At 47.6% G+C, this 25199-nt stretch overlaps 8 protein-coding genes across 8 annotated transcripts; 3 read left to right on the plus strand and 5 right to left on the minus strand.

The window, feature by feature from the left end:
* Positions 1-191: 191 nt before the first annotated feature.
* Positions 192-860, minus strand: J4E88_009869 (uncharacterized protein; the record flags this gene model as incomplete). Its single annotated transcript, XM_049403467.1, has 1 exon — positions 192-860. The coding sequence occupies one exon, from the start codon at positions 858-860 to the stop codon at positions 192-194; it is 669 nt and encodes a 222-aa protein (XP_049250901.1).
* A 532-nt stretch (positions 861-1392) lies between these two features.
* Positions 1393-2040, plus strand: J4E88_009870 (uncharacterized protein; the record flags this gene model as incomplete). The annotated part of the gene is made up of 3 exons (XM_049403468.1): positions 1393-1464; positions 1521-1577; positions 1681-2040. 3 exons carry the CDS (start codon positions 1393-1395, stop codon positions 2038-2040), a joined length of 489 nt encoding a protein of 162 aa, XP_049250902.1.
* Positions 2041-2349: 309 nt separating this feature from the next.
* Positions 2350-5415, minus strand: J4E88_009871 (uncharacterized protein; the record flags this gene model as incomplete). Its single annotated transcript, XM_049403469.1, has 1 exon — positions 2350-5415. One exon carries the CDS (start codon positions 5413-5415, stop codon positions 2350-2352), a length of 3066 nt encoding a protein of 1021 aa, XP_049250903.1.
* A 2551-nt stretch (positions 5416-7966) lies between these two features.
* On the plus strand, positions 7967-9592 carry J4E88_009872 (uncharacterized protein; the record flags this gene model as incomplete). Its single annotated transcript, XM_049403470.1, has 1 exon — positions 7967-9592. The coding sequence occupies one exon, from the start codon at positions 7967-7969 to the stop codon at positions 9590-9592; it is 1626 nt and encodes a 541-aa protein (XP_049250904.1).
* Positions 9593-13921: 4329 nt separating this feature from the next.
* J4E88_009873 (uncharacterized protein) lies at positions 13922-14899 on the minus strand (the record flags this gene model as incomplete). The annotated part of the gene is made up of 1 exon (XM_049403471.1): positions 13922-14899. One exon carries the CDS (start codon positions 14897-14899, stop codon positions 13922-13924), a length of 978 nt encoding a protein of 325 aa, XP_049250905.1.
* Positions 14900-15357: 458 nt separating this feature from the next.
* J4E88_009874 (uncharacterized protein) lies at positions 15358-17072 on the minus strand (the record flags this gene model as incomplete). Its single annotated transcript, XM_049403472.1, has 3 exons — positions 15358-16488; positions 16534-16841; positions 16994-17072. The coding sequence occupies 3 exons, from the start codon at positions 17070-17072 to the stop codon at positions 15358-15360; spliced, it is 1518 nt and encodes a 505-aa protein (XP_049250906.1).
* Positions 17073-17291: 219 nt separating this feature from the next.
* J4E88_009875 (uncharacterized protein) lies at positions 17292-18174 on the plus strand (the record flags this gene model as incomplete). Its single annotated transcript, XM_049403473.1, has 3 exons — positions 17292-17356; positions 17407-17817; positions 17865-18174. The coding sequence occupies 3 exons, from the start codon at positions 17292-17294 to the stop codon at positions 18172-18174; spliced, it is 786 nt and encodes a 261-aa protein (XP_049250907.1).
* Positions 18175-18391: 217 nt separating this feature from the next.
* Positions 18392-19252, minus strand: J4E88_009876 (uncharacterized protein; the record flags this gene model as incomplete). Its single annotated transcript, XM_049403474.1, has 1 exon — positions 18392-19252. The coding sequence occupies one exon, from the start codon at positions 19250-19252 to the stop codon at positions 18392-18394; it is 861 nt and encodes a 286-aa protein (XP_049250908.1).
* Between the last annotated feature and the right edge of the window lie 5947 nt (positions 19253-25199).

Here is a 25199-nt window from a genome sequence, read left to right on the forward strand (position 1 = left end):
ATACACGTCGCAGTCAGTGAACTGTTTGGATAGAATGGCCTCAGGAGTTGTATTCGAGGCAATCCCGAATGGATGATACCCGCTGGAGTCCTAGCACATGCATGTCGTATACATCCTGTGGCAGTCCAGTATTGATGCGCCACGCTTAATGAATAATATCGTACCCTTGATATGTTTGTCTTTTCTTTCTCTCAATTGAATTTCGACAACACATCCTTTATCTTTCTCACTTCCTCGGCGTCAGCATCTTCTCCAGGCATTGTGATGGCCGCGGAGTGAAACCATTCTATTTTGGTCCTCCTCTTGAGATGTTCAACGTTGGTACTTCTGACCCCACCGCCAGCAATCAATGAGACTTTTGGACGGCACACCTCTTGCAAGTAACGGAGAACACCAGTCCCTTCCTGCGCGGTCTTCTCTCCGCCACTTGTCAAGATGCTCTTGAAACCGCATTTTGCAACGGTCTCCACGGCTCTCTCTAAATCGCCTGTTTCATCGATTGCACGATGAAACGTGCAAGGAAGCGGAGCAGAAATCTCGACCAGCTCGCGGGTACGAGCCTCGTCTACAAGTTGATTGGCGTCCAAGATGCCAAACACGAAGCCGCTAGCAACAGGCTTCAGCATCTCCAGCTCTTTTTTCATGAGCTCAAACTCTTCGTCGGAGTAGTTGAAGTTGCCTCCCCGTGGCCGGATCATAACATTGATCGGGATCGTGACTTCCTTCCGTACATCCTGCAGCGTGGTGAGGGAAGGCGTTACCCCGCCAGCTGCGTAGTCGGCACACAGCTCGATTCGATCAGCTCCGGCTTGAGCTGCTGCGATGGCCGAAGTAGCATTGAAGCAAGCTATCTCAAGCATTATCGTGTTTGTGGGACGGGAATTGGATGCGTGGGGTGAAAAGAGCAGGTGGGCTATGGTGCTAAGCTGGCAGCGGGCTAGTGCGACAAGTAGATTGGCTGATGACACGACTACGCTCACGATAGCATGAAAATCACACTGCCAAAGTCTTGGTAATGAGATGAACCACAGGATTCATGCTGTCAAAATGCAAAAGAAAATAATAGACTCAAGCAGCAAGACCTAGCACTGCCTCTAAGAGCGCACATATAAAGCCGGGTTCACCATGATTAACTTCTGTGTTTAGAGGTCCACGCCGTCACCTCACCTCACCGTTCATTCCCCTATAAAGTACGAACGGGCCCACTTCATCGCAAACGCGACGTGAAGGTGAGTTCAAAGCTGCCGATTTCCCATCCCTCCGTGCCCTTAACTACCTCACCACCACCTCCTCTTGCTCTTGACCAAACCTTGCACACCACATCCACTTCTACGCCAGAGACGTATAACACCTTCACACAAGCTCCCGCAAAACCCATAAAATATCCCCAAGATGTCCGACACCGACCCCAAAACCCCCAACAAAACCGGCGCAAGCGGTGCCGCCTGGTCTGAAGGCGAGAAAGTATGTTCACTCCACACCCCATCCAATCCCAATCGCTCCAGCTAACCATACCACAGATCGCATACCTCATCGTTCTCTGTGAAAACGAAGGCAAGATCGATGCAAAGATCGGCGTGAGTGCTCTCCTCCCTCTTACACTACCCACCACTCACGAACTACCACCTCAAACCCCAAATCCGCACTCACCAATGTAACTTAATTCTGACAACCCGGCAGAACGCGCCCATCCCCGCCGGCCGCTCCATCATCTCCTGCAAGAAACTCCTCGTGCGCCTCAAAGAGAAGCACAAAGACGACATTGTCAAGATCAAGAACGGTCAGGCCTTTGCCCCTGCCGCTGCTGCTGGAGGCGACGCTGCTGCCACGCCTGAGAAACCCAAGCCCAAAGCCACACCCAAGAAGCGGAAGAGCAAGGTCGATGTCGAGGCCGGTGAGGATGGTGGTGAAGCAGATGGTTCTCCAAAGAAGAAAGCTACGCCCCGGGGTCGACCAAAGAAGAAGGTTGAGGCCAAGGAGGAGGTCAAGGAAAAGGAGGCGCTTGTAGATGAGGATGTGCTGGAGGATAGGTCTGAATGATACGCACTACGCCACGCAAGTATGCGTCGGGGACGTCTATCAGAAGATGTGTGACTGAGTGATCCACACGGCAGGCTCCACTAGGGGCGTATGCAGTCTGAGAGCGACTGTGTTCTTCTTCCCGCTTGGGGGAAGGGACTGGATCTGGACTGGATTGGGAATTGGGTCATTTGTCACCCAAAGAGGGATCCAAAGATCACGTCTGGGAATGAATCCAGATGAATGAATGCATGATACTCTATTCCCTCTTTCGTTCGTACGCTACATCTTACACAGTGAGGAACCATTGCCCTTCTCAGGAAACACTATCTACTCCTCCCCCGCCTCAGCCTCCAGCTCATCCGGCCCCATCTCCTCCCTCGCACCCCCATCCCCACACTCATGAATAATCTTCTTCCAGCCCAACGGCTGACTCGCATCCTTAACATGCTCAATAGTAGGGAAGTAGTGTTCATTCTTCTTCATCGTCGCAACCCACGGCACATTATCAAACGTCATGACCTTCATGCGGAAGTACTCGTTATCTTTAATCTTCTTGATCTCAGTGAGGAACTCGGAGAGGTTGGGCGTGGGCACGTTGTTGACGTGAGTGACAAAGTTGGTGGGCGCGAGGCCGTACATGTAGGCTGGGGAGCCGCGGGCGCGCGACGAGATGTAGACGTCGGAGTGGATTTTGCTGATTTGTTGGCGGACGGCTTGGTGCGGGCGGTGGAAGGTGGCGCCGCAGAAGCTGACGAGGCGGTCGGTTTCGAGGTCTTCGGTTGCGACGGTCGAGACTTTGATGGTCTTCTCCTCGCGCTTGCGCACAACGACGGCGTCGAGGAACTCGTTGTTGTACATGACGTCCAGATCGGGGGAGCGGGTGACGAGCTTGCCGTTGAGCGTGAGTAGGACATCGCCTTCGTTGAGACCGTCGCCGTGGCCTGAGTCGACCTTGCGGACCATGAAGAGTTGGTGGCGCTCTGGGTCGGCTGTCTCGGTCTTCTCGATCCATTCCTCTGAGACGCCCATGACGCGGGCTTGGCTCATTTGCACGGTCTGGAACTCGACGTTCAGGATACGTAGCTTGGGCGTGTTGCCACCGCGGATCTCGTTGAGCACTGGTAAAAGATTGGGTGTTGCAAGGCCGAGGTGGTACTCAACGTCCTTGCCGCTGTGTGATGTCCGCTCGCCCAGGTATGAAAGCCAGAGAGCCTGGACGGTGCCATCCTCCGCGACGAGCACACCAGAGCCACTATGCGAGGCTTGGTTGGTGTCTACGGTGATGGCGTCGAAGTTGGTCGCGCGGTATCTCGGTGTTATTGCGCTGGCTGGGATCGCGACTGTGGTGATATCAGTGACAACAGTCTTTGCTACGACAGGTCGGAAGTTCTGGTTGATGCCGAAGAAGATGGTCTCGGCTCCCTTCTTGATGAAGTCGGTAGCGAACTTGGGTGTCTTTACAGGGGCGTTGACAAGGGAAGCATCGTACTTGACGATGGCATAGTTTTGCAATGGGTGCATGAAGACAACCTTGGCATCGACGAAAATGCTGTCAGCGATGATCAAGGAGATGTCGCAAAGGTCATATGGCAGGATGGCTCGTGAGACGAGAACGAGACCCTGTTCAGCGTCGACAACAAGACCGTAACCCTGTTTGTTCATCTTAGGAAAGCCGTCTAGCTTAATGGGCATAGAGACATGAACGCGGACGAAGCTGCGGACGATGTCTACAGCCTCGGGATAGCTTGAGCTCATCTTGACGAAGTTCGCACGGCGAGGAACTGGGGGCACAGATGGAATGGCATCGGCGAGGGGCTTGAAGTCCCACAGGCCAGTTTCGTCATTACGTGTTGCTACCCGAATCTTTGCATGCCAATGCCTGTCGACAGAAGTAATACTAGTGTTCGCAGTGTGCAGATCGCGCAGATGCTTGTACATCATAACCACTCGCTTGCGATCGGGGATCTTCTTCATGACTTGGATGAAAGTGTCAAGGTCGGGTGTTGGCTGGTTGTCAACTTCCTGAATCAACCACCCTGATGTGTAGCCGTCAGCGAACCTAAAGGAGCCCGCTGCCTCGCAGACGTATACACCTGCGTTCTTGAGCGAGATAGCGTAAAGACGCGCTTGCTGGTACGAGAGGTCGTGGAAAGACGCGCCTGCGACGGAGACGAACTTGTCGGGGGTGATGGCATGTAGGTCGCCAACGTCTAGCTCGACGTCCATGTTCTCTCCAGCACGCTGTATGGTCACAGAGATGGTCTTGCCGACGTTGTCGTCAAGGATCGCATCGAGTCGGACGAACTGTGTAAGCAACTCTCCGTTGACGCGTAGGAGAAGATCACCTTCTTCGACCTTGGTAGATGCGGGCCCTTGAGGAAGGACGACCTCAGCTACGAGCATGCCTGTCTCCTTGGGAAATTGGGTGCGGATCTCCTTCTCCAGCTCAGGCGAGAGACCCAACCTCCGGCACTCGTCGAATGGCTTGAGTATCCACTGAGTCTGAATGGTGCCTCTGGTGACATGTTGGGCTTGGCGGATGAGCTCGAGAGCACGTAGCGGTCGGTCTAGCGGCAGGAAGTAGTCGGTCGCAGCACCGTCAGCACGTCCACCGGCCTGCAGCGCAACAGCAAATCCGTCGCGGTCCACGACAGGACTGCCAGAAGAACCTCCACTCGCTGCCGCTGCCGCCTGGATGTAGTTGGTGTTGAAGTCGGAGTAGCCTTCGCCGTATTCGGGCGCATTGCGATCCAGCCGACTGATGACACCCGACAAGATACTGAGCTTCTCTCCGGCATCGTTACCAACGACGCGAATCTCGACACCGACCTTGGCGTTATCGGGGCGCAGTTTGAGGGCAGTGACGGGCATGTACTTGATCTTCTTGGGGTCGAAGCGCAGGATACCGAAGTCGTGGACGGGGTCGCGGTAGACGGGGTGGACGTCGCACTCCTCGTGGTTGTCGAAGATGCAGTAGCCGATGAAGGGGCCGGCGCCGACAACGTGCCTGTTGGTGAGGATGTAGCCCTTCTCGGCGTCGACGACAAAGCCCGTCGCCTCTGAGCTGATGGCCGGGTCCGTGTCGAACGAACACGTCTGGCAGAAGTGTATCGACACGACGCTCTTGACCACGTTCTCAATCGTCCGCTGCCATTCGGCCGTGTCCTGCCCAGTGACGGCGGTGATGTGCGCCGACGCTGGGAGGGCGTCGGGGGAGCTGTGGGCGCTGTACTCGCTGCGCGCATCGTCCATGGACTCCTCCAGGTCGGGCGAGTGCGACATGACGCCGTTTGAGGTGTGCGAGTCTACTTCGGGCTTGATCTGCTTGTTTGGGCGGTCGGTTGCGGGCGAGGTTGGCGGTTGCTTGCGCTTGCTTGTGCCATTTTGTTCCATTGGCAGCGAGGTATTTATAGGCGGCGACGTGTGAAGGGAGCGTTTGCCGAGGGGGTGTGCGCTAGAGCTAGACAGCCTCGTGAGGTGCGGCGTGTGAAAGAGGGAGCGCGGGCGTGATGCGGACAACGGTAGGGTGCGTGAAGGTGTCGCAAGGAAGCTTCGTTTGCAGGCGGCGAGTGAGACTCGGCCAAGCAGCATGCCAATCGGGATGACGCGCGTAAACAAAGGAAGCAGGCGCGATGCGGCTGCTCTGAATTAAATGTAGAAGGCGCAAACAAGAAGGCAAGAAAGGCAATTGATGAGTACGGAATGGCTTTCGATCGGCCAAGGATGAAAGTGCACGAAGAGCCCTGCAGCTGCATGCGCCACGGTCCCCGGTCCCTAGTGCCATCGCGAACGTCAGACTCCGCCCGGAGGTGTTGAAGCATCAACAAAGGTCGTCAATTACACAACAAAATCATCATGAACATTGAAGTGAGCAATAGGGATCACTAGCTGGTTCGACTGCTGAAAGACTGCGACGAATACTTCGTGAGGCCTGAAACCGCAGACTGCATTCTAGAGGTGACATCATTCACCCGTCAATCGCGCATTGTTTCAGGAACGCATCTGCACCCGCATCAAAGACGCATCACTTGATAATGGCTAGCTTTGCAATATCTGTTCAGTTGTTCAACATAAGAATGGAACCTTTCGCCGCATGTCACCTGTCAGGGTCTCGGTGTCACCCACCCACCTGTAGACGCATTGAACGGCCAACTCTCGGATGAAAGCCTTCCAACAGCACGTCGCAAACAAACCAACTAATACAGCCATCTAAACGTCCTCGTGTGATGATCGGTCGGCATCTAGAATCTTTGATATATCGAAGGCCTTCATACTTCGGGTTCGCAGAGTCACAAATGGTTGTGATATTCTCGTTCGGGGGTGCCTCGTCGTATGACCATGCTAGGCGTTGCAGAGTTGAAAGTCGCTGGGCTCTCTGCGAAGCATATCCCCGACTGAGTGGAGCCTGTGACTGCCTCTAGAGTATTGCTAATCGAAGTTGTTGTTCTGACGACGCGCCCAAGCTGCCCTTGTCCGGTATCGTCTAGAATGCTTGCGATATCTCTTGCTTGGGCGTGGTTTTGCGCACGCATTGCGGAAGATGTCAATGGCTCGGAACTCTAGGCCGACGGGACCCAAACAAAATGGAAGATCTGAGTACCCTCAAGTGACTGTTGGTTGCACTTCTCCCTCCGATGATATACCGAACACCTCTAGGGTCTAGTCTGGTACTTGTAAGCCAGAAATGCTCGACTATACTTGGGATATCTCTGGCTGGAATGCTCCCGCCCAAACCACGACCAGGTTCCAGTCTGAGCCAAAAGCGAAGTCTCTTCCTCGAGGCTGATATGCAGATTCTGGTATCACGGATGACCTAAGGCCTTTCAGTTCCGGTCCAACCGTTTGGAAGGATATGGCTATCTTTAGAGCATGAGTGATCAAGAATATACCTCAGTCCAGGAAAGGGCTGGACATCCACCCATAGCAGGTGATGGAAGTCAATGACCCAGGAATCCACATTGTGTCAGCAGTTTGCAGACTTTCGTCTCAGGACCGATGTAGGCTGCAGGGTGTTCAGACTCAGTCCAATCAACTGAACGGTTGTGAAGAAAGTGGATGACCCAGGAGTCTACGTTGGGTCAAGAGTTTGCCAAACTTTGTTCCACGACCAATGTAGACTGCAGGGTGTCCAGGTTCGGTCCAATCGTTTGGATGGTGGCAACGAAAGTCAATGACCCAGGAGTCTACGTTGGGTCAAGAGTTTGCAGACTTTCGTCTCAGGACCAATGTAGACTGCAGGGTGTCCAGGTTCGGTCCAACCGCTCGGAGGGCTGTAGCTATCTTTAGAACATTAGTAATCTGGAATCCAGCTCATTCCAGGAAGAAGCTGAACGCCGCCTATAGCAGATGGAAGTACTCAAAGACCCAGGAGCCTACGTTGCATCGGGATATCACAAGACTTTCGTTCTGAGACCCACGTAGGCTGCAGGATGCTCCGGTTTTCCTGCGCATGGAGTGAACCCAAGTTTGAGTACTTGCTATAGACTTCACATAGCGAGGCCTTGATGCGCCATATCCAACGCAAAACCTTAACACCATGGGGCCTACATCGACCTTGGACCATCCAAGTTGCTAGTTTTCAACTTGATGTAGGCTGCAGGCCAGTTCTCTGACTCAACCGTATGGCGGGGTGTGACGAACTTCAGTGTATTATTAATCGAGATTTGAAATGTGTTGATACGCTGTAGTCTGCAAAGCGAAAATCTGGTAGGAGTATACCAAATTATATTATTGGTAGATTAGTGGTTCGGAGGGGTCAGGGGTGTGGCGGTGTGGCGGTGTAGCGCCGGCAAATCGTACCATGGATGCGTTCAGGGGCCTGTGCGCGGGAGTGGCCTGTGCGCGCGGAGCAATAACTCGCGTTCTGAACTCCGCTCTCCTCCATCAACTCTACACTCTTCTCTCACCAGACCCCACACTTGAAGCCACACCACAAATCACAACAATGACTTCATCAATCTTCTACAAGTTCAAGAATTCAAGGGAAAGCGAGCGCATCATCTTCAACGGCACCGATTTGAGCGTTTTCGAGCTCAAGAAGGAGATCATCAGCGCAAGCGGCCTGGGCGATGGCTCCGATTTCAACTTGCACATTTATCCGCAAGATGAGCCCAACTCTGAGCTCAAGGACGATACCACTTTAATTCCGCGCTCATCCACAATCATCGCAATTCGGCTGCCCGCTCAAAGAGGACAAGGTCGAGCAGCCCGCTACGTCACCGGCAAAGCGCCTTCGCGCGCAATTTCTTCACAATCCAAGCCAGTTCCTTCTCTACGTGGTGGTCATATCGAAAATGCCGAAGATCCTGAAGCCGCATTCTGGGCCGAATCAGCAACTGCCTGGGATGCACAGAAAATGGCACTTTCGAACGCAAAACCGGTCTATCGCAAAAATGCCTCGAAAAATGTCATTATACCTTCCCACCCCCCGCCTTCTGGCTATGTCTGTCGGCGCTGCAACATAAAGGGCCACTGGATTCAAGCCTGCCCAACCAACGACGATCCCGATTTCAAGCCTGTTTTCCAAGCCAAACGTACTACTGGAATTCCCCAATCTCTCTTAGAGAAAGTTGAAAAGCCAGTCGACGAAGAGGCTGCAAAGGGCGTCATGTTGAACCCCGAAGGACACTATGTGAAGGTCTTGGCAGATACCAAAGCCTGGGCCAAATTTCAAGAGAAAACCAGCAAATCTCGCCAACAAGCCGCCAACGCCAATGCAGCAAGCAAAGAGCTTGCCGAACGAGGTCTGCAATGTCCGCTCGACGATCAGAGATTTGTCGCTCCCGTCAAAACGCCTTGCTGCGGCAAGACGTACTGCCGCGAATGCATCGACAATGCTCTCGCAGAAGGAGATCTAATCTGTCCAAACTGCGGGAAGGAAGACGTATTGATGGACGACCTTGTACCTGACCACAACATGGTCAAGTTCCTTAGAGATTTCGACTCCGAGAAAGCAGTTTTAGCCAATAAAACAAGTTCTCTTTCAATTGCTTCCGCCACTGCTACTACTACCGCTGCACCTGACGAAGTCTCCGATACTGACTCAAACTCTTCAAAGAAGCGCAAGCAGCCTCCCACAGACATCAAGCCTCCCACCGCGCCAAAAGCCATGCGTCAAGCCGCCGACCCCGCCTCGAAGATGGAACAAGACTTTATACAACAGATGGAGATGCTCAAGAACACACCGATGAGCGCCATGGGAATGCCGATGGCTATGCCTATGCAAATGGGTATGCCTCAGCAGATGGGCTTCCCGAACGGCTACCAGATGGGCTTCCAGCCGCAGCAACAACAACAGCAGATGCCGCAGCAGCAATGGTATCCCCAGCAGAACTTCGGCTACGGCGGCCAGCAGCAGTACAGTCAACAGTACGGCCAGCAACAACCTCAGCAGCAACAGTACGGACAGGGCGGACAAGCGCAGACACAGGGACAAGGACAAGGACAATGGGGCAGCGCGCAGGGCCAGGCGCAAGGGCAGCAAGACCCCAACGATGCGTACGACAGGCAGCCCGTCAACCCTCGCGGTCGCAACCGCAGGTCTCGCGCACCAGACTACCGCTATCATTGAGCAGCAGGAACGTCTCCAGTCCACTCTCATCGTATCACGACACTACCACACTCGAAACCACATCACACATCACAACAACGGCTTTATGAACTTCTACGGCGAGCATCGGCATTGGGCGGGCATTCACACGGCGTTACTCTCACCTTTACGACAAGCGACCATGGGCATGCATCAAGGGCGGACAGGGAAATACTGGTCTAGCATGAGCGAGGGCGTTTTTGACATTTACATGTTCACGGCGTTTCTGGGATTATTTTGACTTTTTATCGGGGTGTTTCTGAGATTGCTTTGGCTCTCACTCGGCGTTTCTGGGAATACATTTGACTTTTTTCTGCGTGCTTTACGGACTTCACATTAGTTAGTTATCATGAAATGCAAACCACAAAACACACAAAATTACACCTCTTCTGCTCTGTTCTCCGTGAAGACAGCTCAAAAAGCAATGCGGCGTGCAGACTACATGGGTTCACGAGCTCATCAGTTGCGAAGTGCTAGTGCGATGTAGCCCTGACGCTTCACCCTCATCACCTGCCCAAGAGGGACACTACTACATATCTGATGACCCCATACTGACTGCATGGGCCCACGAGCTCATCAGTTGCGACGTATTAGTGCGATATAGCCCTTACGCTTCACTATCATCACCCGTCCAAGAGAGTCAGTGTTACATATCTGATTACCCCATGCCGACCACATGGGCCCATGGTCTCATCAGTTACGACGTGGTGGTATGATGTAGCCCTTACGATCCGCCCTCATCGCCTGTCTAAGAAGGTTAATGTGCATATCTGATAACCCCATACCAATTACATAGCTCCAAGATCTATCATCCGTGACGTGAGAATGCCATATAGCCACCAGCCTTCCCCGTCATCATCCGTATAAGGAAGTCATTCTCATTTACCAGTTACCCTACACAGGCTACGTAGTTCTATGATAGATCATTTGCGATGTAACAGCGTCAGGTAACCGCCAGGCAACACGCTTATCACGCCCCGTCCGAGAGGTCTCCTGCCTACTTGCTTGCCCTGCAAAGGCTACACAAATGGACGATGTAGCGTTTGTGATGAGGGAGTATTGTGTAGTCGCCAGACATCACGATCATTATGTCCTATTCGAGCGGTCTCGTGTCTGCTTATCGATCCCACACATGCTACATGGGTTTACACTATATTATCTGCAATATGTGAATGTGATGTAGCCGTCAGGCCTCCTTGCCATCATGCCGCATCCGAGGGGCCGCCTGCCTACCCGGATACCCCACAAAGGCTACATGAGTCCCTATTATGTTATATACAACTAGAGAATGTCATGTAGCCATCAAACTCCACTGTTGTCATGTACCGTTCGAAGGGTCTCCTGTCTTCCCTGACACCCCACACCTTACCCTTATCCATCCTACGACCTCATCTTGATACTGACATACATTCCCTAATTATAGGAGGCTCACTCTCGATGCTGTCAGACCGGGGTGTGAATGTTGTTGCGAGTACGCGGCATAGTGGACAGATTAGGAATACGAGATCGATCGAGCGCCTTTGGGTGTTGCTGAGAAACCAGATATCGTGAAGTGGTCAAATCGACACGAAAGGGGTAGGGGATTGCGGACACTGTACTATTCCTCTTCTTGCTCATGCTGCACACTTCTGCGCTTTGTTATGTGAATGCTATGGTATTCGGGAGTGCTGTGAGGACGGCCCCTGTCTGATCCTTTCGTGTCCTATTCTTGTCTCAGTTGAACGTGGAACTACACTTGTCAGATCTAATACACACATCAAGACTGCTCTCTCGGGCCCAGCCTGTATATAACATCCAGTATAATACAATGTTAAAAGACGTAGGTATTGTTAAAGACGACAAGACTAGGCTTGCGAAGATGGAGATGCACTATGAGCAGGCAGACGGCATAGTATAACGATGAGTTCTTCGGGACTTCTCATATGGTAGCAAAGATATAGGCCTCTAGAGGAACGCAACTGGAACATTGCCGATCTTCAGGAGTCTTTTGGGGTTGTGATGAAGCAAAGAGCTCAAGATGGCTTTGGACACGCGTGCCGTCGCGATGCAATGTGGATACGCAGGCTTGGGTACGGATGTCGCTACTACATGTTCAAGTATGCCAAATGGTATGCGAAAAGCCAAGTTACTTTTCGTAAAGTCACGCTATCTAGTACGAGCGTGGCGGAGAAGTGCAAAGAATAGATGGTGTGCACAACCTCAGGCATCGCACGCGAGTCTCGTAAGTGGTCATAAGTCTCGAGCTTTGGCGATGCTGATATGAAGCACGGCATCCACATTCCCCACTGAGCACGGTTAGGAAATGAGATAGATGTGTACCGCGGAAAAGACCAATTTAGCATGGCAATCTTATCGTTCAGTGACCTCGAGATGACGTCGCAAAGGCTGGCTAGGTATGTATCATGTGCAGCGCAGACCATCTGCAGAGTAATCGAGAACCTAAGGCTTATTATTTGCGATATATCCGCAAGATGTCGAATATGCTAAACAAGAAGTGGTCGAGCGGCCTCGTGCCCAGGTGATGCTGATGACTGGAAGAGGCAGCCACTACTCCCAATGAAGGTTAGGCTAGCAATATTCTACCATTCATGGGTCGCTTCTCCATGCTCCACTCCACTCACCATCTCTTGCATTACGATGGAAAATTTATATCGCGTTCGTTGATATCTGTCGACACGGCTTTCTGTGCCAGATGCACGATACATTCGCGAACAACGCAACTTCCCGTTATGGCGTGTACAACGATGCTCGTTTCCTAATCACCTTTGGTCTGCTGATCATGGCTGCACAGAGAATCGCGAGTAGCTTCTACGCGGACCTTGGTAAGGCGACAACGACAAACTCCCCACAGTGAGAATTGTATTCGCGGCGGCGAATCAGGAGGCTGCTGTCACCAATCCAGCCTGCAAGTACCGAGAGAACCATCATCTGATCCACGTGTGCGGTTCTGCTATTCCGGATCTGACGTATCCTTTGGATAACTGACCACTGAGATGGCACTCATTGCAGTTTCCGTTATATTGTCTTTACCTACCTCGCTGATATCGAACCAAGCCTTCCTTCGCTACCGCGCGTAACTGGAAACAGCAGGAAAGCACAATGACGCAGAATGCTATCTCAATATGCATCCCCCATTCAGCGAAAAACTTCATCACCCAACCACATCTTCAAACTATCGTTTCTTCCTCAAGCAACTCGTACCAAACACGCTCTTAACCCAGCCATACAAGATATTACACTACCCACACACCCATCATGGTGGCCTCCGGAGAGCCATTTCTTGTCTTCGAGACACCCCCATCACCGCCGACGATCCGCACGCATCCACATCTTTTCAGTTCACAAACAAGCTATCCAGCGCCGCCGCAACCCACCCGCCAGGTACCATCCCACCTTCTGCGCCCTGGTTCATACATACCACAACTCACTTGTCCGACACCAACTCTACCCACGCAGCAGATTGCGTCTCGCCGTCTACCTGCAGTTCAGTATCCCCAGCCAACTCTCCAACCAAATCTCCAACAAAAACATCCAACCCAACCCGCCCTCCCGGCAAACCACACATACACCGCCCCGACCCGTCCCCCCGGCCTCTCCACCCAACCAGGCCAATACCCTTCCCAACTCTTCGACGCACTCAACCACCCGCGCACATGTCCAGGCTGCGTCCACGAGCGTTTCTACGGCAAGGAATACAGCACGTTTCACTGGCCGGCGTGTCGGTGGCTGGAAGCAAGGGAGAGGATGGGAAATGCGGATGCGAAGGTGGGGAGTGAGGGGTGGAGGAATGTGTTTAAGAATGAGAATGGGAAGTGGAATGTGAGTGGTGAGGGGGTAAGAGAGGGGAGTGGGAGTGGTGGTGGGGCGAATGGGATGAATGGATGCTGGGTTGGAGATGGAGGAGGGGCGAGGCGGGCATGGGAGAGGAGAGGAGGAGATGGAAGGGGTGTGAGGGCGTGTGATAGGGCGCAGACTTGGAGGAGGGAACAGAAATGAGGAGGGGATTGGAGGAGAGGATAGAGAATCAAAGGGGCTGTTCCTCGATAGGGTTCGGATCGCTTCGGCATACGATGCCTGATTCTGTTTCGCAGACTTGTGAACTCAGAGGTCTGGTGGGCATAGTGTAAGAAAGCGCAGGTCTATGCAATGAGCAAAGCAAGACTAAAGGTGTTGGGTAGAGATAAGAATGAACAAAACTGATCGTACAAGTACAAACACCACGTACCTACAACGCCAAAACACAAGATATCCACTCCAATGCTCCTTGACGAATGCATATACTCAACGCCAAACTTCCAAGCCAAAGCCCCCCTAAATACTCCCCCCTGTCTCCGCCCTCGGCCTAAACCCATCCGGCGTAAAAGTCCACCCCCTCCCCTCCGTAGGCGTCATAGCCCTCCGCCTCTCCACCGGACTCCAATCCATCACCCCTGGCGCCGGTAACCCCGCAATCGCAGCGTCATCCCTCGCGCGCTGTCGATCTATACTCTGTCTCTCCAAACTCTGTCTTTCCACCACACCACCACTACCGCCAGCCGCCGTCGCAGCACTCCCCTGCATAACCACGCCGCCCGGACTGCCCAACCCCTCGGTATCAGTAACCAGCCTGACACCCGCGGTACGTTGGCGTTCCCTCTCCTTGACTGCGCGTTTCCCCTCTGCCTTCTTCTTCTCAAATTCGATGATGAGCGTTTTGAAATACGCTTCTGCGGCGCTGGTTGCCGAGTAGTGGACGGGTGTCCAACTATAACTATTGCTCGCCAGCGGATTCGCGCCGTACTGCAGTAACATCCTCAGTGCCTTCATTTCCCCCGCCGCACTCGCATGGTGCAGTGCCGTGTTGCCTTGTAAATCGTTCGCGGAGAGTAGATTCGGTCCGTGGAGTATCAATGTCGGAATGAGATGCAGCGTCCCAGCGCCCGACTGACACGCCAGCATCAGCGCATCGAGCCCAGATTTATTCTTCCAATCCACAGCCTCAGGGAAGCGCTTAGCGAGGTAAACTCCGCATTCCTCCTTGCCCGCAGAAGCCGCAAGCATGAGGGGGGTTTCCCAATCGTTATTCCGGGAAATCATGCCGTCTTCATGGCCGGCGTCGACGAGGAACTCGGCAATGGTCGTGAAGCCATGCTTAGCCGCGAGGTGCAGGGACGTGTTGGAGCGGTCGTCAAAGTCCGGGTTGCGCAGGTACTTGTGGTTGTTGCGGATAATGCGTTGGACGAGGGCGAGGTCGTTGAGGAGGATGGCGCGCCGGAGTCGCCGGGGTACGTCAATCCTGAGGGACGGCATTAGGGACGCGTTCTCGGGCTGGGGGGTACGTGGAGGGTCGCGTTACTCTGTGGGATACGACTTACATGGCTGCGGCAGTGAAACATGGTGGGATGATCAAACGGCGAGGAGACGCGCGGGCAATCGCGTAGTGACGTTGGGAAAGCTGAGCTGTTGTGGGGCGTGGGAGCGTTGGGCTTTGGATCAAGCTGCGGGGACCTTTCACGGAATCTTGCTGCAACTGGCCTAGCACTCGCGTGGATGCGCTGCATGGATCCGTCCGTCAGATTAGCGACTCTTGTAGCATCTGCACTGTCACATGTCACTGGGTATTCAATAGCGTGTCATGACATCTCGGATCTGGTCTATTCATGCATCATTAACATGTTTGTCCCACATTGTCGGGAACTTCTATCAATGCCAGCCCACATGCGGCTATCTTACACGCTCACGGAATGATCGTCCAAGCTGTAATGCCTCTACAAACCTTCAAAGTCTCCAGCCGCATCGTCCTCGTCAATGTCGCCATCTTGAATCTCCTTGGCCAACTCGCGTTCTCTCTCGCGTGCCTCCTGAGCGTTCTTGAGCTCCAGACGATGTTGGTTCATGGGGTAGCGCATGGCCTTGACGCACTCGTCGTGTAGGGTCAAGCACGCCCGAATGCGCTCGTGGAATGCCTCACCAGGCTCGCGGGTTGCATAGATGTCGCCAGCGACCTTGGTCTGCATGAAACCCTTCTCGTGATCAATTGAAGCCTCTATGACTCCGTCGCGGATAGCCTTGGCAACAATGTACTCGGCGGACTCCTCACTCTCGAGGCCAAGGCGAATGCAGATGTCGCGGAGCGAAATGCGAGAGTATGAAAGCGACAACATGCGAATGCCGGTCTTGATGACGTTCTGGCGTAGACGGAGGATCAGGGTGTAGGTACCGTCACGGTGGAAGACGGACGAGGATGTCTGCACAACCTTGAGGAAGCCCTGTAGGTCACCGACACGGACTGCCTGAACCAGGCGGAAATAGGGTTCCATGGCACGCTCCAGACGGGGCTGGCTGAAGACATCGCGCTCGGGGATATCACCCATCAGCAGCTCAACGACTACCAGGAGCTTCATTGAAGCCTGGTAGAAGCCAGTTGCGCAGTGGGCAGAGGGCGACTTGCGGGTGGCGCTGATCAAGTGCTCATGTGCCTCAGTGTAAGACAGCTGGATAGCCCGTATGCGACCAAGGTAGTACAGGTACCTCGCGACCTGGTTGTTGGGGGCGTTTGGTGGGAATTGTGTCTGCGCAACGAGGAGATCGGCTTGTGTGATGTCGGCGGTCGAGAGGTAGTTTCGGAGCAGCAGGGTGGTGACGGACGCCTGCGTGTCGGGGTCTTTCCTGAGCACGGCGCTTCGGAGAGCGGCGAGCAGCTTTCCGCGGATGTTGATGACGGGCGACTGCTTGGACGGGGGCTTGGGGTCCATCTCCTCGTGGAAGAGGGAGAAGTAGAAGTAGGCCTTGGCCGCTAACGAGTCCAGTGTCCGCCTGTTGAGCTCTCGGATCTTGTCTACCAGCGTCTCGGCAAATTCGGCGCCCTCTTCAAACTCCTTCTGATCGTATAGATATACCTGTACCTGTTAGAAATGCACCATTGCTACCGGGCCCAAACATACCTGTATCAGGATGGCTATGTACACGTCCACCTCGGGCAGGGGCTCCTTGGTGTTGTTCTTGTTAAGTTGCACCTCCTCCTTGTACTGGGAAACGACGCTCTGTATCGCCTCGCCGTCCATGCCAATGTACTCGATGAAGTTGCGCGCCGTGGCGTTGTTGGGCGAGTACGTCAGGATGATGACGGAGCATAGTACGCGGTCGGTGAGCCTCTTGCGGAGCGACGATATCGAGCGGAGGGCGCGTAGAGTGAAGCGGGTATCGAACTGGGCGACGGCTCGCTCGAGTAGCACAAAGTTGCTGCGGATGTCTGTCGTCGTCGGATCAGCACGCTGGTACAGATACTTGCACGCCGCAACCTCGGTGGCGATGATGTGGTTGGGGCACATCTTGCGGACCGGCCACGAGGTGGTGCAGTTGGTACAGGGGCACTTTGAGGTAAAAGGCATGTTGACTACTTACCAGCAATCGCCTTCTGCTCGACGTTCTCGGTTTTGGGCTGCTCGCCCTCGACGACGACGCCTTCCATGCTGTCCGCCATGATGGTCGCTCTTGACGTGTAGGTGGAGGGACGGAAGGTGCGGGTGTTTATGGGGGTAGTGGTGGGTGGTGAGGGTGGTGTTGATGCTTTGCGGAGGTTGAGCTCCGAGCTTCACTGACGCCAGCGCGGCGGAACATCGGGGAATAGTTATCCAGCACCGACGCGCCCTTGTTTACCCCCGCGTCATCCCAGCATACTCGATATACGCTCTTTTTCGGCATGGCGCTTCTGGACGCACATTTAGAGCAGATCTCGCTCTGCGCAGCGTCAATCGCAGAATTGCCGTGGGTCTACAGTCCTTCACCCTCGATAGCTTCCGACTGAACACCCCCAGGTTCGCCCCGCCCAAGATCTTCACCAACGCGTTGCTACAAAACCACGATATCACGAGCTTGATTCGAGACACCGAACTTCACGAACGTGCGCTGTTCTCCGTCCCTCCGCCACCAGCAGCCCCGAAGCATGCCGAACCAGCTCCGTCTACCAACAGGCGCAACACCATCTTCAACCCCAATGGAGGCGGCAGCACCAGCACAGGCGGCGGTGGTGCGAATGCCGTACGTGCACCCAGACGTAACACGGCTGTAGCAGCTGTCCTCGGCAATGAGCTAGTAGAGAGAATACGTCGAGGCGGTGGAGGCGGAGCAGGCTCAGGTCTCGGCTACAGAATGTACAACGGCAGCAACAAGAACGAGATTGACGTAGAGTCTCTATTAGAAGGAGCTGAGAAGCTTCTTGGAGTCTAGTACGTCGAAAACCCCGGAACTGTCATCTTTAGCTGACTGTTGGTAGTCCCATCCCAGGTGTCCACGACAAAATCGCAGCCATGCGCCAACGACACGCCCAAGTCTCCGCGTCGCTAGAATACTACGAAAACCGACTCGCCGAGCAACAAGCTCAGTTCGGTAAGCTGAACCGCTCACGAGGTGACTACGCGGACGAGGATATGGAAGAGCTCGAAGAGGAGCCTGAGCCAGTTGTTGTCTTCACAGAGGAAGACCTTCGGCGAGAGGAAGAGGAGACGCGTCAACTTGAGAAGAAGAAGAAGGAGCTTGAAGATCGTGTTACTTCCATGTCGAGAGATATATCTGGTTTGAGGTGATATGGAGCTGCTGAAGAATGCGATTTGAAGTTAGGCTAGGAGTTACAATATGATACCCCATGTTTTCGCCTCAGTGGTTTGGATTACAGGTTGACAGACTTCATGCTTGTTCACGCGCAGAGAGACAATGATGCAATCATTGGTATTCGTCAATCGTTACTAGGGATATTTCATGTACAAAATAGGAAACTTGTCAAAGTCTCCATGCTTTCCGTCACTAGAACAGCGCACCACCCAGCATAGCGCCACCAAGGAAACCAGCTGCAATGGGCAGGCCCGCACCACCTCCATAGCCGTACCCATACGGCCTACCGTACGGCCCAGCAGGACGCATATACCTTACACCAGGATTTCCAAACTGGCGGGCACCATACGGGTTGTACCCATAAGCTCCCCGTGGAGCATACGGGCCATGAGGCGGCTCGATATACACATCCCTGCCCTGGCGGTCCTTGCCCAACAACTGCGGCTGCCCCGTCTCCATAGCGCGTATAAGGGCCTGTCTTGTGCGCAGATGTTGGAGATAAGCCTGACGTTCCTGCTCCGCACGCTGAGAACGGGACTGTTCGCGCTGCTCATGCGTCTGACCGGTGATCTTGTCCTTGAGCTTTCGCGAAAACTTATGTATACCCGTTGGTTCTCCAGGCGCCGCAGCACCTTTACCCTTCGATGTAGGTCGCGGAGGGAGTTGGTCTTCGGCATCCGAGTCCTCAGCTGTGAGGTCCTCCAGTGTCATGGTTCGGTGCATGCGCGTGTGCTTCTTACGCTCCTCGGGGGTCAAAGTGTTGAGGTACTGCTCGTCGTCGTATGGATGCGTCCATATGCTACGTGGAGGATCGGATTTGGTGTCGACGAAGAATTGGTGGGAGGTCTCTGGGTCGAAACTACGGACCCAACCATCAGGGAGCGCGCGCATCTCGTCTTCCATGGAGCGGCGGCGCTCGGGCGGAATGCCATTGCGTTCAGTGCGGGCTGCAGGGCCGTCGGTGGAGACGCGGTGGATGCCTTGGGAGGGTTCGGCGTCGAAGATGGCGGCTTCGTAGCTAGGTGGTGGCTCGTTGGGATGTGAGGTTGCCATTGTGGAGGGTGTAGGTCGTGTGAAGCTTTGAGGGAGGTTCTTGGTACTTTTCTGTAGACGATGTCTTGTATTTGAGGTAGTAGAGCTTATAGGTGAGTAGATTGAAGGTTGTTACACTGTATGTGGATGTAGTGACATCCATGGATCGTTTGGAGAAGGAAGTGGCGTCGATGCTCATGACGTCAATGTGGCCGTGCATCTCAACGGGTGCATACAGTCCATCTAACCAAGGGCGCGCTAAGACATAGCATGCGCTAACGCAAATAGGTAATTTTTAAAACATAGTATACTAGCGTTATACTACCTAAGAGAATTAGCGCACTTAGTAATAAAATTTTTAATTTAAATAATTCTTAGATTTATTCTAAATTAATTTAGACTAGATTACACCTATATTATAATATAGAGCCTTCTTTGCCTATATTTAACGCTAAGCCTAAATTTCTTAACTTTAATGTATTAGACCTAGATATCTATAAAAGATTTAACCTATATTTATTTAGCTCTAGTAAGAGTAATAATAGTAGTGTTAAAGACTAAGTTAAGGTATATAGTTAAATTAATTCTAGAATAATTCTAGACTTATTTAAACTAGAGTATAGTTTAACTTACTTCTAGAAATAGTAGCGCGCCTTTCTTAGAAGCTAGAGTTATTAAGTATACTATATATCTACTCTAATACTCTAGTACAAACTCTAGAGGCTATATCTATATTATTTAAGTTTTAAAAGTAAATAAGTAATATTCTTTAGTTAAGAGAGTATTATAAGATACTAAAAGTATAAGTAGTCTACGCAGACTATTTCTAAATTAATTTAGAACTAATCTAGTATAAGTAGTTTTAATACTATAGAGCTAGCAAAGTAGAGAAGAAGAAGACTTTTAGCTTCTTCTTAAATTTAACTACCTTAAGATAGGTTTTTAAGTACTTTAGTATTAAGACGTACAAACACATTTAGAATTAATTATAGAATTTTATCTACTTATAGATAGATAAAAGTCTATATAAGATACTTAGGTAGATAAAGACGTTTATAAGCTAAATTAAGTAGAATAAAGAGAGAAGAAAGGCTAGAAGCTGCTTTAATAGGCTTTAGCGTTAGTTTAGAGATAGTATTTATACTAATAGAGAGAGTTTCTATAGTCTAGAGTTATTTTAGGTAGAATTAATAGTATATATAGTTAAACTATTTCTAAAATAATTTCTAACTAATTCTAGCAAGTAATAGAGCCTACTTCTTAGTTTATTACTTATAGTAATCGCGCTCTAGATAATGTAGAGCACTATATCTAGAGAGTGCTGCTAAGAATTAATATTACTTATCTATAAGCTCTTCTAGATAGTAGAGTAAAGAGCTCTTATAAGAACTATAATATAGTTAAGCTCTAAATCTTACACTTAAAAGACTATAGTAAGTTCTTAAAGAATGTTTCTAGATTAATTCTAAACTATTTTAGGTACTAACTATGCCTAGAGTTAAGGCAAACTTGTTCTACAAGACTATAATATAGTAATTAATATTATTATTCTCTTATATTTTAAGCAGGTTCTATACTTTATAGTAGTTTTAACTAGTATACACTAGTATATACTCTCTCTACCTTAGTAGCTAGATATAGAATTAGTTAAGAATATAGTTTATATATTCTAATTAATATTAATGCTAAATACTATAAAATGTAAGCTATTTTGTAGATATTAATTCTAAATTGTTTCTAAACTGTTCTAGCTACCTTTTTATAGTCTAACTAGTTCGCCTTCTACTTAAGGTAGCGTAGAGTTTTATTAATTAAGAAACTCTATACTACTTAGGTAAATAAAGACTACTTTGTAAGAATAGCTACTATCTAAAGGTTAATTACATTTTCTCTAGGCGCTAGCTTAGAAGAGGTTCTTTTTAAGAAGAGAGTAAACTATTCTAACTCTACTACTATAAGCGCTATCTAAAATATTTTCTAAACGTTTCTAAATTAATCTACGTAGGTATACATCTACTAAATCTTACTAGCTAGTAGAGGCTATATTATTATCTAAGTGTAGAATAAGTAAGCTAAACTACTTATAAAATAAAAGACCTTTTAGGTAGATATGTCTTTTAAGCGCTACTATAATAGTTAAAGAGAAATTCTTTTTACTACTATGCTAAAGAGCTATAAAAAGAGTATACAAATTACTTCTAAATTAATCTATAACTAATCTACGCAGTTGTTATATTTAGACGCCTTACTACTAACGCTAAGTTCTCTAAGATATACTAAAAGACATTTACTACCTTCTTCTAGACTATTAAGAAGCGTTTAGGTTAGCTAGTATAATAGTAGTATCTCTATATACGTAGTTTTTATAGTATTACTATTAATATAGATACTAAGTAGATAGCTAGTAAGTTAAATTAATTTATAATTAATCTACGCTTATTTTAGCTTAGAATTTAGAAGGTATCTTACTAGCCTTAACTAGCTTAATAGAGACTAGAAGTACTACCTTAGCTACTGTGTAAGATTCTACATTATTTACTTTCTTTACACTATTAACAAGGCTTGTTCTAGTATACTATATATTAAAGATTCTTTATAGAGTAGAATAAAGGCGCTACTTACTATAGTAAGCTAGGCTAAGTATTTTAAGTTATGTAATTTACTTATTAGTAAGTAGTCTAAATTAATTCTAGAACGTTTCTAAACTGTTCTAAGAAAATACTCTAATACCTGTAGCTAAAGAATAGGCAAAAAATAAAAAGAACTCTATTATTACTATAGAATTAAACATATACTATAGCAGTATATCTAGAGCTACCTAGAATATGCTAGAATTCTATATAAATGCTATAGAATAAGTATATATAAAGAGCTATCGCACTAGCCTAAGATATAAGCTTCTAGTTAGTATTAGACTATATATTAAATTAGTTCTAAATTATTTTACAACTAATTTTACACAGCGCTATATAGATAGATCTATAGAATATATAGAAATATAAGATCTATAAAAAGTATAGTATTAAGTATAAATTAAGGCAAAATTTAAGCCTAAGTAGCTGCTTTTATAATAATATAAGGTAAGAAAAGAGTAAGTGTTTAGTTATCTATATATAGATTAATTCTAAACTATTTAGAGTATAAGAAATAAAAGAAAGAAAATAAAGAGAAAGATAATATTCTTAAATTACTTAAATTACCTAGGCTATTAAGACAGCAACCTCGCTAGCGCCTAAGCTTCTAGCTAGCAGCGTAGCGCTTACGTACACAGATATTCTAGTTATTATCTTTAGCTTTATTCTCTCTTAGAGCTAATTTATCGCTAGCTCTATAAGTATAACTATTTCTAGATTAATTTAGAACTAATCCGCGCAGAGAACGCTCTAACCTAGATATAGACTTAGAAGAAGAGAAGCGTAAGCTTAAAAAAGAGTGTAAAAGAGCAAAACTTTAATAAGAAAAAAAGTTACTTTAAATCTAAACTAAGAAGGCTAAGTTAGAGCTCTAAGAAAGAGAGCTGTAGGTTTACCTTTAGCGTAAATTAATCTAGAACTAGTTAAGAGAAAACTAGACTAGTCTTAGAATAGTTAGTATAATTAAAGAGTTTTTAGCGCTAGATAAAATCTACTAAAATCTACCTTACTCTCTAATTCTATCTTTTCTATATTAAACATAGCAAGCAGAGTTCTTTCTAATAAGGTTTATCTCTGTCTAACTAATTCTAAATTAATTGCTAACTATTCTAGCCTACGTATACCTAATATACTGCTCTTACTATACTTCTACGTAGCTCTATAGAGTTTAACCTTAAGAACTTAGAGAGAAGATATATTATCTTCTATAGAGAACTCTTCTATTACGTAAAGTATAATAAAAGCTTTTTAAGTCTTTATAGTGTAAGTCTAATAGTTACCTAGAACTCTTTATAGATTAATTCTAAACTAATTTTAGTAGCGCTATAAGAGAAGATTAAACCTTATTAAATATATTTATAAAATCTACCTCTAGTACTCTATTACGCTAAATTTTGCTAGCGCAATGCCTTTATAGACGTACTACGCTACCTATTACTTCTTTTAAGAGGTAATAAAGCGCTACAACAACTCTAGAGTAGTAGAAGAGAATACTATTACTAAGAAGTAGATTTAAAATAAACTTTAGAATTATTCTCTAATTAATCTAGAGCTAATTTAACCTACTACCTAACTAGCTACTCTCTCTACTAAACTCTTATTAGAGGTGCTATACTTTGCATCTTTAAACAAGTAAAAAAAATAGAAAAAAAGTAAAATTAATTTCTAATTAGTTTACTACCTACTACTTAAAAATAATAAGCCTTTACTATATAAATTCTGCTAAAGTAGAAGATTTAAATGTAAGCCTCTTTTTACTATTTAAACTTTAATTAATATATATTTTACTTACTAAAATATAGCTTATTGCCTTTATTAATAGTATTATAATACTTCTACTTTTTAAAACTTATAGAGAATATAATTAAAGTTATAGTTTTATTAAATTTATTTTATATATCTATTTATTCTTAAATTATTTCTTAATTATTCTATAAACAATTCTACTATAGTTTTAATTCTTATTACTATTAGACTTAGAAGAAGTAGCTAGGCTCTTAAGCTTAGAGGTCTCTCTAGAAAGGTTATAGAAGAACTGCTAAGAAGTATATATAGCAAACTTATTATAGAAGAAAGTATAGTCTAAATTTTATTAGAATTAATTAAGAAACGTTTAAGAAATAATTTAAATAAAGCTTACTCTCTAGGTTTTTAGCGTTAAGGCTTTCTACGTTACACTCTTAGTAAGAGAGGTTAAATTTATTATCTAGGTTAGAGAAATAGTTCTAGATATAATCTATTATAAGGTTGTAATTAAGCTATATTAGTTAGAAACAATCTAGAAACGTTTAAGAAATAATTTACTTAAGTTTAATCTTTATTAAGCTAAATAGTATTTTAAGAAGAGCTATTATTCTTCTTCTCTTCTTTCTCTTAGCTAGAGATAGCGCTCTTATCTTCTTATTTCTACTCTTCTTCTTCTTTCTTATCTTTTTCTTCTTCTTCTTCTTCTTTGTCTAAATTATTTAAGAATTAATCTAAATTCTCTTTAGTAACAGAAGAAGAGAGGTTAGCAATTGTATTGTAGTTAGCTATAATCTAAGTATAGAAAACTAAGCAGAATTAATTTAGAAATAATTAAAAAATAATTTAAACTTACCTAATTTAAGCTAAATTAGCTAGTTAGAGAGTATACTAACCTGCCTAGCTATAGCTATAATTAATCTATAGGCAGCGAGTAGGTAGTTTCTAAGAGAAGCGCAGCTAGTAAACTTTCTCTAAAAGAATAGTTAGAATTATTTAGAAAATAATTAAGAAATAATTTATACTCTGTAAAGGCTACTACTAATATTAATTATATAGTATAGCTAATCTATATAGATAATAGGCTAACTTTGCGCATTTATAGTAAAGGCTAGGTAACTAAATAGTAGCTAGTTAAGCTATAGAAATTACTTAAACGCGGGCTAAAATTTATTAGAATTAATTAATAAATAATTCTAGAACGTTTTATATATTGCTATAAAGTATACCTATAACTTAGTAGGCTATAATTTAGCGTAGTAGGTAGCGTAAGATTTAGTAGCTTAGTTAGTAGTGTAGGTAGTGTAGTAGAGTAGTGTTATTATTGTTTTAAAAGAATTGTTCTAGAAATAATTCTTAACTAATCTACTAAGGCACTAACCTAGCGCGCGTATAGGCTGCGCACAGACGCTCTAGCGCTCTAGCGCTCTAGCGCTCTAGCACTCTAGCCTTCTAGCACTCTAGTAAACTCTAGAGCTAACTAATCTCTAGATTTTTTAAAGTTAATATATACTAATATCTTACTAGCTATTCTATCTATTAAGGTTCTACTAAATATACTTATTATATTTTATTAAATTAGTATATAATAA

This window comes from Alternaria novae-zelandiae (assembly GCF_023758075.1).
Source record: "Alternaria novae-zelandiae strain BMP 2774 chromosome Unknown scaffold_26, whole genome shotgun sequence".
NCBI lineage: Eukaryota > Fungi > Ascomycota > Dothideomycetes > Pleosporales > Pleosporaceae > Alternaria > Alternaria novae-zelandiae.